Source organism: Ovis aries, chromosome 2 (assembly GCF_016772045.2).
Source record: "Ovis aries strain OAR_USU_Benz2616 breed Rambouillet chromosome 2, ARS-UI_Ramb_v3.0, whole genome shotgun sequence".
Classification (NCBI taxonomy): domain Eukaryota; kingdom Metazoa; phylum Chordata; class Mammalia; order Artiodactyla; family Bovidae; genus Ovis; species Ovis aries.
Window position 1 is genome coordinate 203716298 of NC_056055.1, and position 14515 is coordinate 203730812.

At 40.4% G+C, this 14515-nt stretch overlaps 1 protein-coding gene across 5 annotated transcripts in view; it reads right to left on the bottom strand.

The window, feature by feature from the left end:
- Positions 1–14515, bottom strand: part of TRAK2 (trafficking kinesin protein 2) — an 84069-nt gene that overhangs the window by 25238 nt on the left and 44316 nt on the right. For all 5 annotated transcript variants that reach the window (XM_004004825.6, XM_060410196.1, XM_060410197.1 and 2 more), the window contains 2 exons: positions 5121–5197; positions 3514–3630 (listed from right to left, as the gene is read on the bottom strand). In XM_004004825.6, the coding sequence (XP_004004874.3) occupies positions 3514–3630; positions 5121–5197 (194 nt within the window). The remainder of the gene's footprint in view (positions 1–3513; positions 3631–5120; positions 5198–14515) is intronic.

Sequence of the window (14515 nt, forward strand, 5' to 3'; positions counted from 1 at the left end):
CTGAATTCTCTCAGCTTTTGCTTGTCTGTAAAGCTTTTGATTTCTCCTTCATATTTGAATGAGATCCTTGCCTGGGTACAGTAACCTGGGCTGTAGGTTATTTTCTTTCATCACTTTAAGTATGTCCTGCTATTCCCTCCTGGCCTGAAGAGTTTCTATTGAAAGATCAGCTGTTATCCTTATGGAAATCCCCTTGTGTGTTATTTGTTGTTTTTCCCTTGCTGCTTTTAATATTTCTTCTTTGGGTTTGATCTTTGTTCATTTGATTAATAATATGTCTTGGGGTGTTTCGCCTTGGGTTTATCCTCTTTGGGACTCTGGGTTTCTTGGACTTCGGTGATTATTTCCTCCCCCCATTTTAGGGAAGTTTTCAACTATTATCTCCTCAAGTATTTTCTCATGGTCTTTCTTTTCATATTCTTTTTCTGGGACTCCTATGATTTGAATGTTGGGGCATTTAACATTGTCCCAGAGGTTTGTGAGATTGTCCTCATTTCTTTTGTTTTTCTTTTTTCCTCTCTGTTTCATTTATTTCTACGATTCTATCTTCTATCTCACTTACACTATCTTCTGCTTCCATTATTCTACTGTTGGTTCCCTCCAGAGTGTTTTTGATTGCATTATTCATTATATATTGACTTTTTTATTTCTTCTAGGTCCTTGTTAAATCTTTCTTGCATATTCTCAGTCCTTGTCTCTAGGCTATTTATCTGTAACTCCATTTTGTTTTCAAGATTTTGGATCATTTTCATTATCATTATTTGGAATTCTTTATCAGGTAGATCCCCTATCTCTTCCTCTTTTGTTCGGTTTGGTGGGCATTTATCCCATTCCTTTACCTGCTGGGTATTTCTCTGCTTCTTCATCTTGTGTATATTGCTGTGTTTGGGGTGGCCTTTCTGAATTCTGGCAGTTACGGAGTTCTGTTTATTGCGGAGTTTCCTCGCTGTGGGTGGGGTTCAACGGGTGGCTTGTCAAGGTTTCCTGGTTAGGGAAGCTAGTGTGGGTGTTCCGGTGGGTGGAGCTGGATTTCTTCTCTCTGGAGTGCAATGAAGTGTCCAGTAATGAGTTATGAGATGTCAATGGGTTTGGAGTGACTTTGGGCAGCCTGTATATTGAAGCTCAGGGCTATGTTCCTGTGTTGCTGGAAAATTTGTGTGGTATGTCTTGCTCTGGAACTTGTTGGCCCTTGGGTGGTGCTTGGTTCCAGTGTAGGTATGGAGGCGTTTGATGAGCTCCTATCGATCAATGTTCCCTGGAGTCAGGAGTTCTCTGGTATTCTCAGGATTTGGACTTAAGCCTCCTGCTTCTGTTTTTCAGTTTTATTCTTACAGCAGGCTCAAGACTTCTCCATCTGTCACTTCCAAGGTGGTTCCCTCTGTTTTAGCTTCTTCTGTTTGCTGGTCTCTTCAGTGTCTAACTTCCGCCCTGACACAAGGGGGGCGGTGGTGGACACTTTTTAGGCTCCCTTGTTCAGTTGTGCTGTAGGGAGGGAGGAACACTGCAAACGAATAACACTGGCATGTGCTCACAGTGTCTTGGCCACACTGGGTTTGCCCCTCTCACGGCGTGTGTGCTTTCCCTGTCTACACTGCTTAGGCTCTAGGTTGCTCTGCCGGGAACTGTCTGAGGCCGGTCCTGGCTTGTATGCACTTCCCAGGTCTAGGCCGCTCAGGTTCAGGTACTCAGGTACTCCTCAAAGGTGCAGACTCGGTTGGGCCTGCGTTTTGTGCCCTTCCCAGGTCTGAGCAGCTCAGGTGACCAGGTGTTTGGTGAGTGTGGTTGCTGTAACTTATCGCCCCCCCTGTCCCTGCCGCTCGGTTTTCTGGGTGTACAACTGACGCACATTCTCAGGCAGATGTCGACCGTCCAGAATCCCAAGAAGTCTTGGTTAGCAAAGAAGCCTGCTTGCAGTTTGGTATAGGATGCCTCTCTGTGTCCGCTATTGCCCCCTTCCGGCTCTGGCTGCCCTCGCCTGCCTGTCTCTGGCAGGGTATGGGCCAGTCCACAGCCGGCTAGCTCTGCTCAGTCCTTTGTTCTGTGAGTGGGCCTGGTAGTGTCTTAGGTTAGGGCTTTTCGCGTAGCTCTAGTCAGTCCTTTGTTCTGTGAGTGGGTCTGGCGGTGTCTTAAGTTAGTGCTTTTTGCGGGTTAGCTATCCCACAGTCTGGTTTACAATCTCATGTTAGTTCCCTCAGATTGCCCTTGGGGCATTCAGGCCTGGTCCTTACTCTAAGCAATGCAGCCCACACCCCCCTCCCCAGCCCCCGCTTGCTAGTGGCAGATGCGGGGGTCTGCGCTGCTTCTCTGCTGAGAGTTACCGTTGGGCATGGAATCTGTGGGTTTAATTATTTATTTTTCCTCCAGGTTATGTTGCCCTCTGAGGTTCCAAGGCTCGCCACAGACTTGCCAGTGAGAGTGTTTCCTGATGTTTGGAAACTTCTCTCTTTTTTAAGACTCCCTTCCAGGGACGGATCTCTGAACCTACCTCTTTTGTCTCTCTTTTTATCTTTTATATTTTTTCCTACCTCCTTTTGAAGACAATGGGCTGCTTTTTTGGGTGCCTGATGTCCTCTGCCAGCATTCAGAAGTTGTTTTGTGGAATTTATTCAGCGTTCAAATGTTCTTTTGATGAATTTGTGGGGGAGAAAGTGGTCTCCCCGTCCTATTCCTCCACCATCTTCCAACCACCTCTAAAGGTTTGTATTTTTATGCTGTGTAACTCTATATGACTTACCAACTTTAATTCTAGGGAATTTGTAGTTTAAACTCAAAGGCTTGACTGTTACTAAACACGATGTGTTTATATAAAATGTAAATGAAACTAGATAACAAATTAAAATTTTTTTCCTTTTCTTGTTTGGGTTTTTGAATAAAGATACTTTCTTTGGGTTCTATTACTTTGGGGTGTATTTTAAAACATTAAGATAAGATAATACAAAAAGTCTACATGAAGGAGTAAGGATAAAGTGTTAGAATTTGCAACCCAATGGTCTATACAGTCCATGGAATTCTCCAGGGCAGAATATTGGAGTTGGTAGCCTTTGCCTTCTACAGGGCATCTTCTCAACCCAGGGGTCGACCCCAGGTCTCTTGCATTGCAGGTGGATTCTTTACCAGTTGAGCCACAAGGGAAGCCCCAAAATACTGGAATAGGTAGCTTATCCCTTGTCCAGCTGGTCTTCCTGACCCAGGAATTGAACCAGGGTGTCCTGCATTGCAGGCAGATTCTTTACCAACTGAGCTATCAGGGAAGCCATTAGAATCTAAATAGGATGCCACAAGTACTGTAGGTACTCAATATAGACTTTATAGACTAAGGTAGAGTCACATGAGTACTCCTCTGTACATTAACATTTAATTTCTCTACTGGTTACTTCAATGGATACCAACAGTTAATATGTGCTGGTATTATCTGTCTACCTATTGTCATCATTTCAGGGACACCGGGAAAATAAATTCTCCATTTCCCAAATCTAACTGTTTCATGCTGCAAATACTTGATCCAAGACATACTTGATCAAAGGCTTGTCCCAGTTGCTCCTCCAGGGTTTCATTCTGCTCAGACAAGGCATGGTTCCTCTTTAAGAGAGCTTGTCCAATTCGAGCAGCTAGCTCCAGATCACGATCCCTCTGTTAAAACACCAAATACATCTCTTGAGTACAGACAAAATTAAGTAGTAGTTTAGAAATCCTGCAGTCATTAAAAGCAATGTCCTAGAAAGCATCAAGGTCCATTTTAATGCCCAGACATACAAACGAATACAGGGCCTGACACACAAATGGTGTTTAAAATATGTGGTCAAATGGATGACCACCATAGTTATAAATGCAAGAGAGTATTTCTTAATATTAAGTGAGATTTATTGATCATCATATTAATCAGGATACAGCAACTCTCTTTAAACTTATGACTTTGGAAACTTAGAAAACCAATATAGTCTTTAAAAATGAGGACAGGGTCTGACCCACAGTAAAAGCCCAATATATATTTGTTGAATGCATTTGTCTTTGAGCAGGGTAATGATACAGTAGGCATGTTGAAAATCAAGGCAAAGCTTGTATGCATTCAGAGCCAGAGGCTCAGAAGAAAGCATAATCAAGAAGCCTATTGTCAACTGGTATAAGATCATGATATGAAATAAAATAGGGGATATAACAGATTGGACATTTCAAGGCTATAGGGTTCTTCTTAGAGTATAGAGAAGAAAGGAGTCTAAAGAAATTGGTGGTAATGATGAAGGGAGGCCCAAGCCAAGAGTTACTCTGTCTGGGTAGATGGTAATAACTTAGCAAGGGCATAGGGATTCCCTCTATATGGTAGGGGTGAGGCTTGTATTCTGTAGGATGGAAAACTATCAATATATTAAAATATCTAAGTGCCTTATGGTTTATGGTTATGCTCACATTAATCACTGCAAATAAAATTAAGCTTCTTTTTGTTCCGTAGTAACATGAAAACTGGTAGATGGGTTATCTCTAAATTTCAAGGCCCACTTATTTCATTTTCAATATAGGCTAAGTGACATATACAAAATTATTCTGGGGAGCTGCCAAGGGTGAGGGGGACATGTGAGGAGACGGGTACTTCAAAGAGAAAGATAATTCCCATAAGATCAACTGAACTTTAAGCATAGGGAGAGCTCTCTAAGACCACCACTCAGAAGAGATACACTATATATACTAAAAATGTCATGGACAAAGAGGGCTCAGATAATAGCCTGAAAGAAAGTAGAAAAGGGAAGGTGCTCCAAACTGTTGGTATTTATTTGCAAACGAGCTGCTTCTTGAATGGGAGCTCTGTTTCAGGGTAAGTGACAGCAAGGATTTATTTAAGAAAACATATTTTTTTAAAGATTGCTTTTCTAAGACAGTGAAGCCAGCCAGCATCATTATAACACAACAATAAACAATTAAGTGCTGTGCAACTTTATAAAAATAAACTTCAGGAGCCATTCTACTTTGGAATGCCAGTTGGTTTGAGCTATTCTAGCTGTAACAACCTTATACAGAACAATCTAGGGCAAAGACATCATCATTCTTCATTGATGTGCAAATTTAATAGCTCCAAAATGATCTTCAAGGTTTACTTTTTGTACTGGAGAAAACGGACACATTCCTACCTCTGCCAGGAGATGTGTAACCATGTCGATGTCATTGTAAGTTTTGGTCATCTGCTCCACTCTGTCTGTGCCTAGAACTAAGAGAGTTAAAACAACTGTTTATAGGATATAGAAATAACACAAAGTTTTAAATATTCATAAGAATTGAAAGATAACAACACAACAAACAACTCAGGCTTTTACAAAAAGTTATTGAGAATAAAAATACAGGTGAAAAAAGAAAAAGAAAAGAAATAGTTCACACGTTAGACAGTCAGGACAGACCAATTACTACAAACAAAATGTATATCATACAATGAATTAAGAAAGTATCAACTGGTCACAGGGTAGTCACCTCCTGACTATCTTCTCTTTCTGTGGTAAGACTGGAATTTTGTCTCACTCATTTTAGAAGATGTAGGCCAGAGAATTAACTGAACTACCAATCATTTTATACCCTAATCTAAAGTTATTGAGGGATGAGTTTGTGAGGAGTTATTCAAAAAACTAAGATCATGGCATCTGGCCCCATCTCTTCAGCAAATAGATGGGGAAACAATGGAAACAGTGACAGACTATTTTCTTGGGCTCCAAGATCACTGCAGATGGTGATGGCAGCCATGAAATTAAAAGACACTTGCTCCTTGGAAGAAAAGCTGTGACCAACCTAGACAGAATATTTAAAAGCAGAGACATTACTTTGCTGACAAAGGTCCATCTAGTTAAAAGTTATGGTTTTTCCAGTATTCACGTATGAATGTGCAAGTTGGACCATAAAGAAAGCTGAGTGCCAAAGAACTGATGCTTTTGAACTGTGGTGTTGGAGAAGACTCTTGAGAGAGTCCCTTGGACTGCAAGGAAATCAAACCAGTCAATCCTAAAGGAAATCAGTCCTTAATATTCATTGGAAGGACTGATGTTGAAGTTGAAACTTCAATACTCTGGCCACCTGACGTGAAGAACTGACTTCTTGGGAAAGACCCTGATGCTGGGAAAGATTCAAGGCAGGTGGAGAAGGGAACAGAGGATGTGATGGTTGGATGGCATCACTGACTTGATGGATGAGTTTGAGTAAGCTCCAATAGTTGGTGATGGACAGGGAAACCTGGCATGCTGCTGTCCATGAGGTTGCAAAGTCAGACACGACTGAGTGACTGAACTGAACTGAATGTAAAAGGAAATTAATTAGAATTCTGTTGTGATTATTTTGAACATCTGTGATCAGCTATCATGTGAGTTAATATCAATAAATAAGGAATAGGACTTGCAGGACTTTTTGTAGTTTTATTGTGAATCATAACCCTTTTTAGCTTTAAAATTATTTTTCTTTATAATAAACTTCATCACAGGTAGGCCCTTGCTATAAAATGAACTGTATACTATTATATTCCTTGTATTACTCAAATCCATTATTTCACTCCATAAATTCAGGACCTGCACTTGACTAATTTAGCTCCAAAGAAAAGAACAGATAGGACCCTAATGATTCCAAAAACACAATAAGCAATACCTTTTTAAAGCCAATGAAGCATAATAAGAGAGGGAATGGTAAGGTCGGACCCCGGGGGCCATGCTGGGCCGCCCCTTTCTCTCCTCCGCCGGCGGGGAGGTCTCTAATGGAAGGAGACTCCCAGATCCCGGGGACCAATGACAGCACACTTCGCCAGCTAAAGCCACCCCACCCCAGCCATGTAGAAGGACCTGTCAGCCCGTTAAGCCTTGGCCTGGCGACCTATCCGAACCCTCGTCCATCTAGCCTGACCATCCCTCGCAACGAATGTATAAAAACCACCCCCAACACGGTCCGGGCGCGGACTTCCTCGACCTGCCTCCTTCAGGTCCAGGAACCCCGCCCGGGAGCGCTTCACCATTAAAAAGCCTGTTAGACACTCTCTTGGTGTCCTGGTCTTTTACCTAACAGGAACTTTTGACTTTGGAGACCATTAATGAAACAGAATTGGGTTTGATTTAGACTGATTTTATAATCTGTTTGCCATGAAATGTGAAAAAGCAGAGATTTGAAGCAGAGAAGTGGAATTCATGTATTTGAGTGATCTTGAACCCCTTCTGAGATTCAGATTCATATTTATAATATGGAGGTGACAGCATCTCACAAGGCCATTAGGAGGCTCAAATATGATAATTTACTAAGTATTATTTAATAAACTGCTAGGTATCATATAACTATTCATAGCTATACTTTTTAAACACAACTGGTATGTATGAAACAGCCCCGATTTAAAATTCTCTGTAAACAATACACTGACTAGGCAGCAGAAACTGAGTTATCTTTAGTTCCTTGGACCCATCTTAACACTTAAGATTGCTCAAAAGACACCAGTAGGCAAGTTTTACTTTAATCTGAGCCTTTAATTTTTCTTCCCAGCTTCACTGCTCAAAATGAAAATAGCCATTACCCAGAGCAAATTATTAATGATAGTCTTACTTCTAGTTAAAAGTAAAACAAAGCGCTGGGTTGTCAGTATTAAGAGATTGCTGGAAAAGTTTTAAACTGAAAAGAAAACTAACAACAGCAGCAACAAAAACAAAAAAAACTGGAAAGAAACATTTTTATTACAAAAGAATTTTTATTTACAAGTAGATAAAATGGCTCTGTAATTTAACCACACAGGAATAAAAGAAATAGGCTTTTGGGCCTAAGGAATCTTCACAGTTTAACTTGGTAGCATAGCTCAGGAACAAAGATTAAAAATTAAGGCAGATACATACAGTGTGTGGTCTCTTCTACTTCCGGTCTCAATAATAGAGGGGGGAAAAATCAAGTCAATATAACTACACTCTAAACTACAAAAAACTAGCCAATGTTTGCAAAGACAAATGTAACACAGTGCAGTGAGTCTCAATTGCAGATTCTAACTGAGTTCATTTCGAGGGACCACAGGGCACAAGTAGTAAGGAAAACAGGCCAGATGTTCTGATGTGAAGCTAGGGATGAAAACCAATAAGCCAGGATTAACACTCAAAGCAAGAACCAGGAATCCTGGAAACTCAGTTAAAGACAGTTTTTAATTAGACTACTAATTTAAAAACTGCAGGACACGGCTTATATTATATGACTGACAAGAGTTGATGAAGTGGAAAATTTAATTTGAAGTAAAACCTGTAAATTAAGAATGTAATAACACTGTGAGATACAAGTCACACATGATAAAAGGGGAATTGAAAATGAAGGACCCAGTAATTACAGAAATGTCTGGAATAACATATGTTTTAGTGAGGAGAAACTAAAATATATTTCCTATAAATGCTAACCATCTGTCATAGTCTGATAATTACAAGCTGAACCTTAAGAAGATATCTCGTTTAATGTTCTCATTTTCTTATACGAGGAAACCTGACTGAGAGGAATTATGTGACACATCCAAGACAGCAAAGCAAACTATTAGTGGCAAAGCCAAGATATAATAAGGAGGTGATAGCAGCTTGCACCTCACAAGGTCCTAAGAAAAAACTTGGGTCTGCTCATTCTCAATGATGGGCTCTTTACACCATGTTGCTTTTTCTACCATAGTACCACCAAGATCAAAAGGCTCTTATCTGATGAAATATTAGAGTACTTATCTGTGAACACAAGTTATAAAACAACATAGGTCCTGATTTTGTTTTTAAGGTGTGGGTATATCTATACATGGGCTTCCCAGGTGGTGCTAGTGGGAAAGAATTTGCCTGCCAATGCAGGAGACCTAAGAGAGGTGGGTTTGATCCCTGGATTGGGAAGATTCCTTGGAGGAAGGCATGGCAACCCACCAGTATTCTTGCCTGGAGAATCCCACGCACAGAGGAGCCTGGTGGGTTACAAAGAGTCGGACATGACTGAAGTGATTTAGCACGCACTCAAATCTATGCTGCTGCTGCTGCTAAGTTGCTTCAGTCATGTTTGACTCTGTGCAACCCCATAGACGACAGCTCACCAGGCTCCCCCGTCCCTGGGATTCTCCAGGCAAGAACACTAGCGTAGGTACTCATATCTATACATATCTATATACAAGAGAGGCTGAAATAATATACATTAAAATGTTAATAGTGATGATCTCTGAGTATGGATTATAGTTGATTTGTTGTTCTCTTGTCAGCTTTTTGCTAATTTTCAATGAAGAACAAATGTTATCTTTGCAATAAAAAGTAGCAGCTCTTCTTCAGTTCAGTTACTCAGTTGTGTCTGACTCTTTGTGACCCCATGAACTGCAGCACACCAGGCCTCCCTGTCCATCACCAATTGTTGGAGTCTACCCAAACCCATGTTCTTTGAGTCGGTGATGCCATCCAACCATCTCATCCTCTGTCATCCCCTCCTCCTCCTGCCCTCAATCTTTCCCAGCATCCAGATCCTTTCAAATGAGTCAGCTCTTCGCATCAGGTGGCCAAAGTATTGGAGTTTCAGCTTCAACATCAGTTAATGGACACCCAGGACTCATCTCCTTTAGGATGGACTGGTTGGATCTCCTTGCAGTTCAAGGGACTCTAAAGAGTTTTCTCTAACACCACAGTTCAAAGCATCAATTCTTCGGTGCTCAGGTTTCTTTATAGTCCAATGCTCACATCCGTACATGACTACTGGAAAAACCATAGCCTTGACTAGACAGACCTTTATGGACAAAGTAATGTCTCTGCTTTTTAATATGCTATCCTGGTTGGTCATAACTTTCCTTCCACGGAGTAAGTGTCTTTTAATGGCTGCAATCACCATCTGCAGTGATTTTAGAGCCCCCCAAAATAAACTCAGCCACTGTTTCTGACAGAATGTGGGCCACTGGAGAAGGGAATGGCAAACCACTTCAGTATTCTTGCCTTGAGAACCCCATGGACAGTATGAAAAGGCAAAAAGAGAGGACACTGAAAGATGAACTCCCCAGGTAGGTAGGTGTCCAATATGCTACTGGAGATCAGTGGAGAAATAACTCCAGAAAGAATGAAGGGATAGAGCCAAAGCAAAAACAACACCCACTTATGGATGGGACTGGTGATAGAAGCAAAGTCCGATGCTGTAAAGAGCAATATTGCATAGGAACCCGGAATGTTAGGTCCATGAATCAAGGCAAACTGGAAGTGGTCAAACAGGAGATGGCAAGAATGAACATCGACATTCTAGGAATCAGCAAACTAAAGTGGACTGGAATGGGTAAATTAAACTCAGATGACCATATCTACTGCTGTGGGCAGGAATCCCTTGGAAGAAATGGAGTACCATCATAGTCAACAAAAGAGTCTGAAATGCAGTACTTGGATGCAATCTCAAAATGACAGAATGATCTCTGTTCGTTTCCAAGGCAAACCATTCAATATCACAGTAATCCAAGTCTATACCCTGACCAGTAACGCTGAAGAAGCTGAATGGTTCTATGAAGACCTACAAGACCTTCTAGAACTAACACCCCCAAAAGATGTCCTTTTCATTATAGGGGACTAGAATGCAAAAGTAGGAAGTCAAAAAACACCTGGATAACAGGCAAATTTGGCTTTGGAGTACAGAATGGAGCAGGGCAAAGGCTCATAGAATTCTGCCAAGAGAACGCACTGGTCATAGCAAACACCCTCTTCCAACAACACAAGGAAGACTCTACACATGGGCATCACCAGATGGTCAACACTGAAATCAGCAGCTCTTCTTAAAAGGCTCCAAAAGGGAAAAATGAATTTTCAAATGCTTAAGTATTTATTATGACAAAAAAGTTAGATAAAGCAACCAGAATTCTCTAGTTTGTTTAGTCTGTAGACCACCAAGGCCAATGGCTGGGCTACCTCAACTGCACAGAGTTGCTCAATTGATAAAGGAACACAAAGGATTCTTCTCTGTAGCCTAATCAGTTCTGTCTTCTTTTCGGTAACACAATACTCCTGATAAAGATAGGCTGCTTGGAATGATTCCAAAAGCACTCAGGGCAAGGTTCTTGAGTGTTCTCTTGGCATTTAGGCGTGATGATTAAATGCTTTCAAAGCAATAGACTAATTCTTCACTTTAATTCTGTGACCACGAATGCAGGGCCAAACAGACTAACTTTATTATAATTAATCCTATCAAATTCTACTTTCCCTTCAGTTCTCAGAGGTTAAAATAAAAATGCAAAATGGTACAGAAATTACCAATGTTCTGTGCTTGTTTCCAGCCTAAGAAAGAATTATTCATCAGAGAGATGATAAACATTTTTACAGAACAGCTTTGGTTTATGAAGATTGTTAATTAATGTTCAATGTTTTTGTTTAATATTCAGAGAATCTAATGTTCCTGAAAAAACATGGGGGAGATGTTTTTTCTTCACTAATTCTATTTTTTTCCACTAATTCTTACTTTATAATACATAGTTTTACACCAACTCCCCCCAGTCATTTTCAGGATGGAAAATGCCAATGTTGACCCATTTTGACATCCCTGTTATTTACATGAGATGGTGCCTGAATAGTTCTCTCAAATATCCTTTTTCAAGGTTAGAGTTTTTACCACAATTATTTAATTTTTAAAAGATTTCTGATCTTTCATCACTCTCCAATTCTTCCACATGAAGAAACAAAAGCAAAAATGAAACGCAAACATTTCCTGCATGACAGAGTAAAAGCTGGAATAGCTCCTGGTAACTACAGACATGTTTTGAGGTTTTAACTCCAGAGAAGTGTTTTTTGCTACTATAATACAGAGAATATTTCTGCAATACAAAAAACTGCCTTCAAAAGAACTGAGATGAAACAAAAAGGAGGCTGATCATATGTAACATCTAGGACAGCCTTTCTCAATGGGGTTCCAAGAGAGAATTAAGCCCCATAGATAATGATTTGAGAGACAATTTTCTCACTAATAATACTTAGATAGGACATGATGTGTAAGTGATAAGGTAACTCATTCTACAATAGATGTCTTAGGGCAAATGGCTTAATTCTTCCATGGAACTGGTCAAAAGGAATTATAAATCCGCTCACCTCTACGACTAGACTTATGGTTACTGCTTCCTGAGAATTACCTGTTGTGTTTCCTTCCTGCAGGTAAAGGTTAATGAGTTTCAAGGGCAGAGGAAAAGTATAACTACCAGCCAAAAGTAATAATCTCTAAAACTGTACTTCTTTGCAAAATTCTGCACCCTCCCTTGTTTCTCAACTTCTCCAATTAACGTCACTGTGAAGTGGCCCGTTTTGGTGACGATGCTTCAGATCACTGGTTCTCAAATCTGTGTGCATCAGCACCAGCAGGAGGACTTATTTAATTTAAACAGACTAGGCCCTGCCCCCAGAGTTTCTGAATCAGTAGATCTGGGATGGGGACACAGGACCTGTGTTTTTAACAAGTACCAAGTGACGCTGATGCCTTAGTTCAGCTCAGTTCAGTCGCTCAGTCGTGTCTGACTCTTTGCAACCCCATGAATTGCAGCACGCCAGGCCTCCCTGTCGATCACCAACTCCTGGAGTTCACTCAAACTCACGTCCATTGAGTTGGTGATGCCATCCAGCCATCTCATCCTCTGTCGTCCCCTTCTCCTCTGATGCCTTAAATAAACTTATATAACCATCCCCCCCTTTCCTTATGCATTAGAAGTGATCTTTTATTAGATTAACCTTTAATTAATTAATTAACCTTTAAACCTTTAACCTACTCTGGAGATTAACCTTTTATTAGATTAACCTTTAATCTAAGGTGATCTTTTATTCCCAAATAAAAAATACCCTGAAAAGCAGATTAGGTTTCTACTTTGAGCCTTCACATGAACAAATGGTACTTTCTGTCATGGTGTGATCTGATTGCACTGCTTGTCTCACATGTCACTGTGGGACTCTCTTAATAAAATTAGAAAACCCTGCAAGCAAAACCTTCTTTGAGTATCTTAAACTGCGTGTGTATGGCAGGGACTGCATGTGTGCTCAGTCGCTTCAGTCATGTCTGACTGTTTGTTACCCCATGGACTGTAGCCCACCGGGCTTCTCTGTCCATGGGTTCTTCAGGCACGAATACTGGAGTGAGTTACCATGTCCTCCTCCAGGGGATCTTCCCAACCAAGGGATCCAGCCTGAATCTCCCGTGTCGCCTGCATTGCATGTGGATTCTTTACCACTCAGCCACCAGGGAAGCCCATGGGAGGGACTAGGAGGGAATTATTTTTCTGGATCCATCCACTGTTTACTTTTAAAACACACGAAAGCAATCTCTTTCTGGTTTGGAAGGGGCTTCAGAGAACAACCAGTATCCTTTTATTCATGTGAGACAGGCTCCTATCACAAAACTTTTGCCCGTTTCCTTCCAAATTTCATTATTTTCTTCTTGTGGTACCTTCAGCTTCTTTGTGTGAACTAAGAAAGTGCCTCTGCTTGGCACCTCTTTTTACTAGTTGTCATAATTCATTTTAATGAGCACATGTCTATTACCATGTGAGGGAACTAGGAACATGAAGGGGCTGAAACAGAACCAGGGAGCTGAATCCTAGGATCACTTGCCAGTGTCCATAGTAAATATTCAAAACCAAAAAATCTTGACATCTCAGGGGGGACAGAAAACAGTGGAAAAGGATGACAGAATGGTTTGTATCATGCTTTTTAAGACCTTGGTCAATTTGCTAAATAAAGTAAATCACTTATCTTCTACATTCATAAGATACAAATTCATAATGAAGTCTATTTATATTTGTGTGAACTGTTAACCCAAAGAATTGATAACTTTAAAATAACAGTGAAATTAAAATACAATATAGAGAAAAAGTGGGCTTCCCAGGTGGTTCAGTGATTAAAAAGAATCTGCCTGACAATGCAGGAGATGCAGGAAACACACGTTCAATTCCTGGGTTGGGAAGATGCCCTGAAGGAGAAAATGGCAACCTACTCTGGAAAATCCCAGGACACAGAAGCCTGAAGGGCTGCGGTCCATGGGATTGCAGAGAGTCGGATATGACTTAGCAACTAAACATGCACGTACACAGAAAAAGTATTAGTGAACCAATGATAATTCTAATTATTTGCTTCATGATCTTAGTAAATCATATGTAGTTTAATTTTCAAACTGTTGAAGTGAAAATAGTACCATTAGATGAAAGGAATAGGACAGTTTTCCAGATCCTGAAAGTATGGATCTTGTAACATCCTATTAACCTCTAGTTTTAATTACACTCTTGTTTACCTATAAACCAAGTATTTTAGAATCTGTTTACCTTTTATTTTCTAGTCTTTTTATGTAAAATTCATCCTAACACCAACTCCATTAAATCATAACCTAAAACATCTTTCTAGCTAGTCTCCCCTCCAGTGATGTATAGAACAAAGAACATGTAAACTAAGGGCACTTTCTGTACCACTTTATGAAAATGATGACAAACTAAATTTATCCCGATGAAATTTCAGTTTGAAATTTTCTCACAAATCTCAAAACTCATGGCACAAAGGAAAATGGAATCTAAAAATGTTCCTTTTAAAAAGCATTCTCCAGA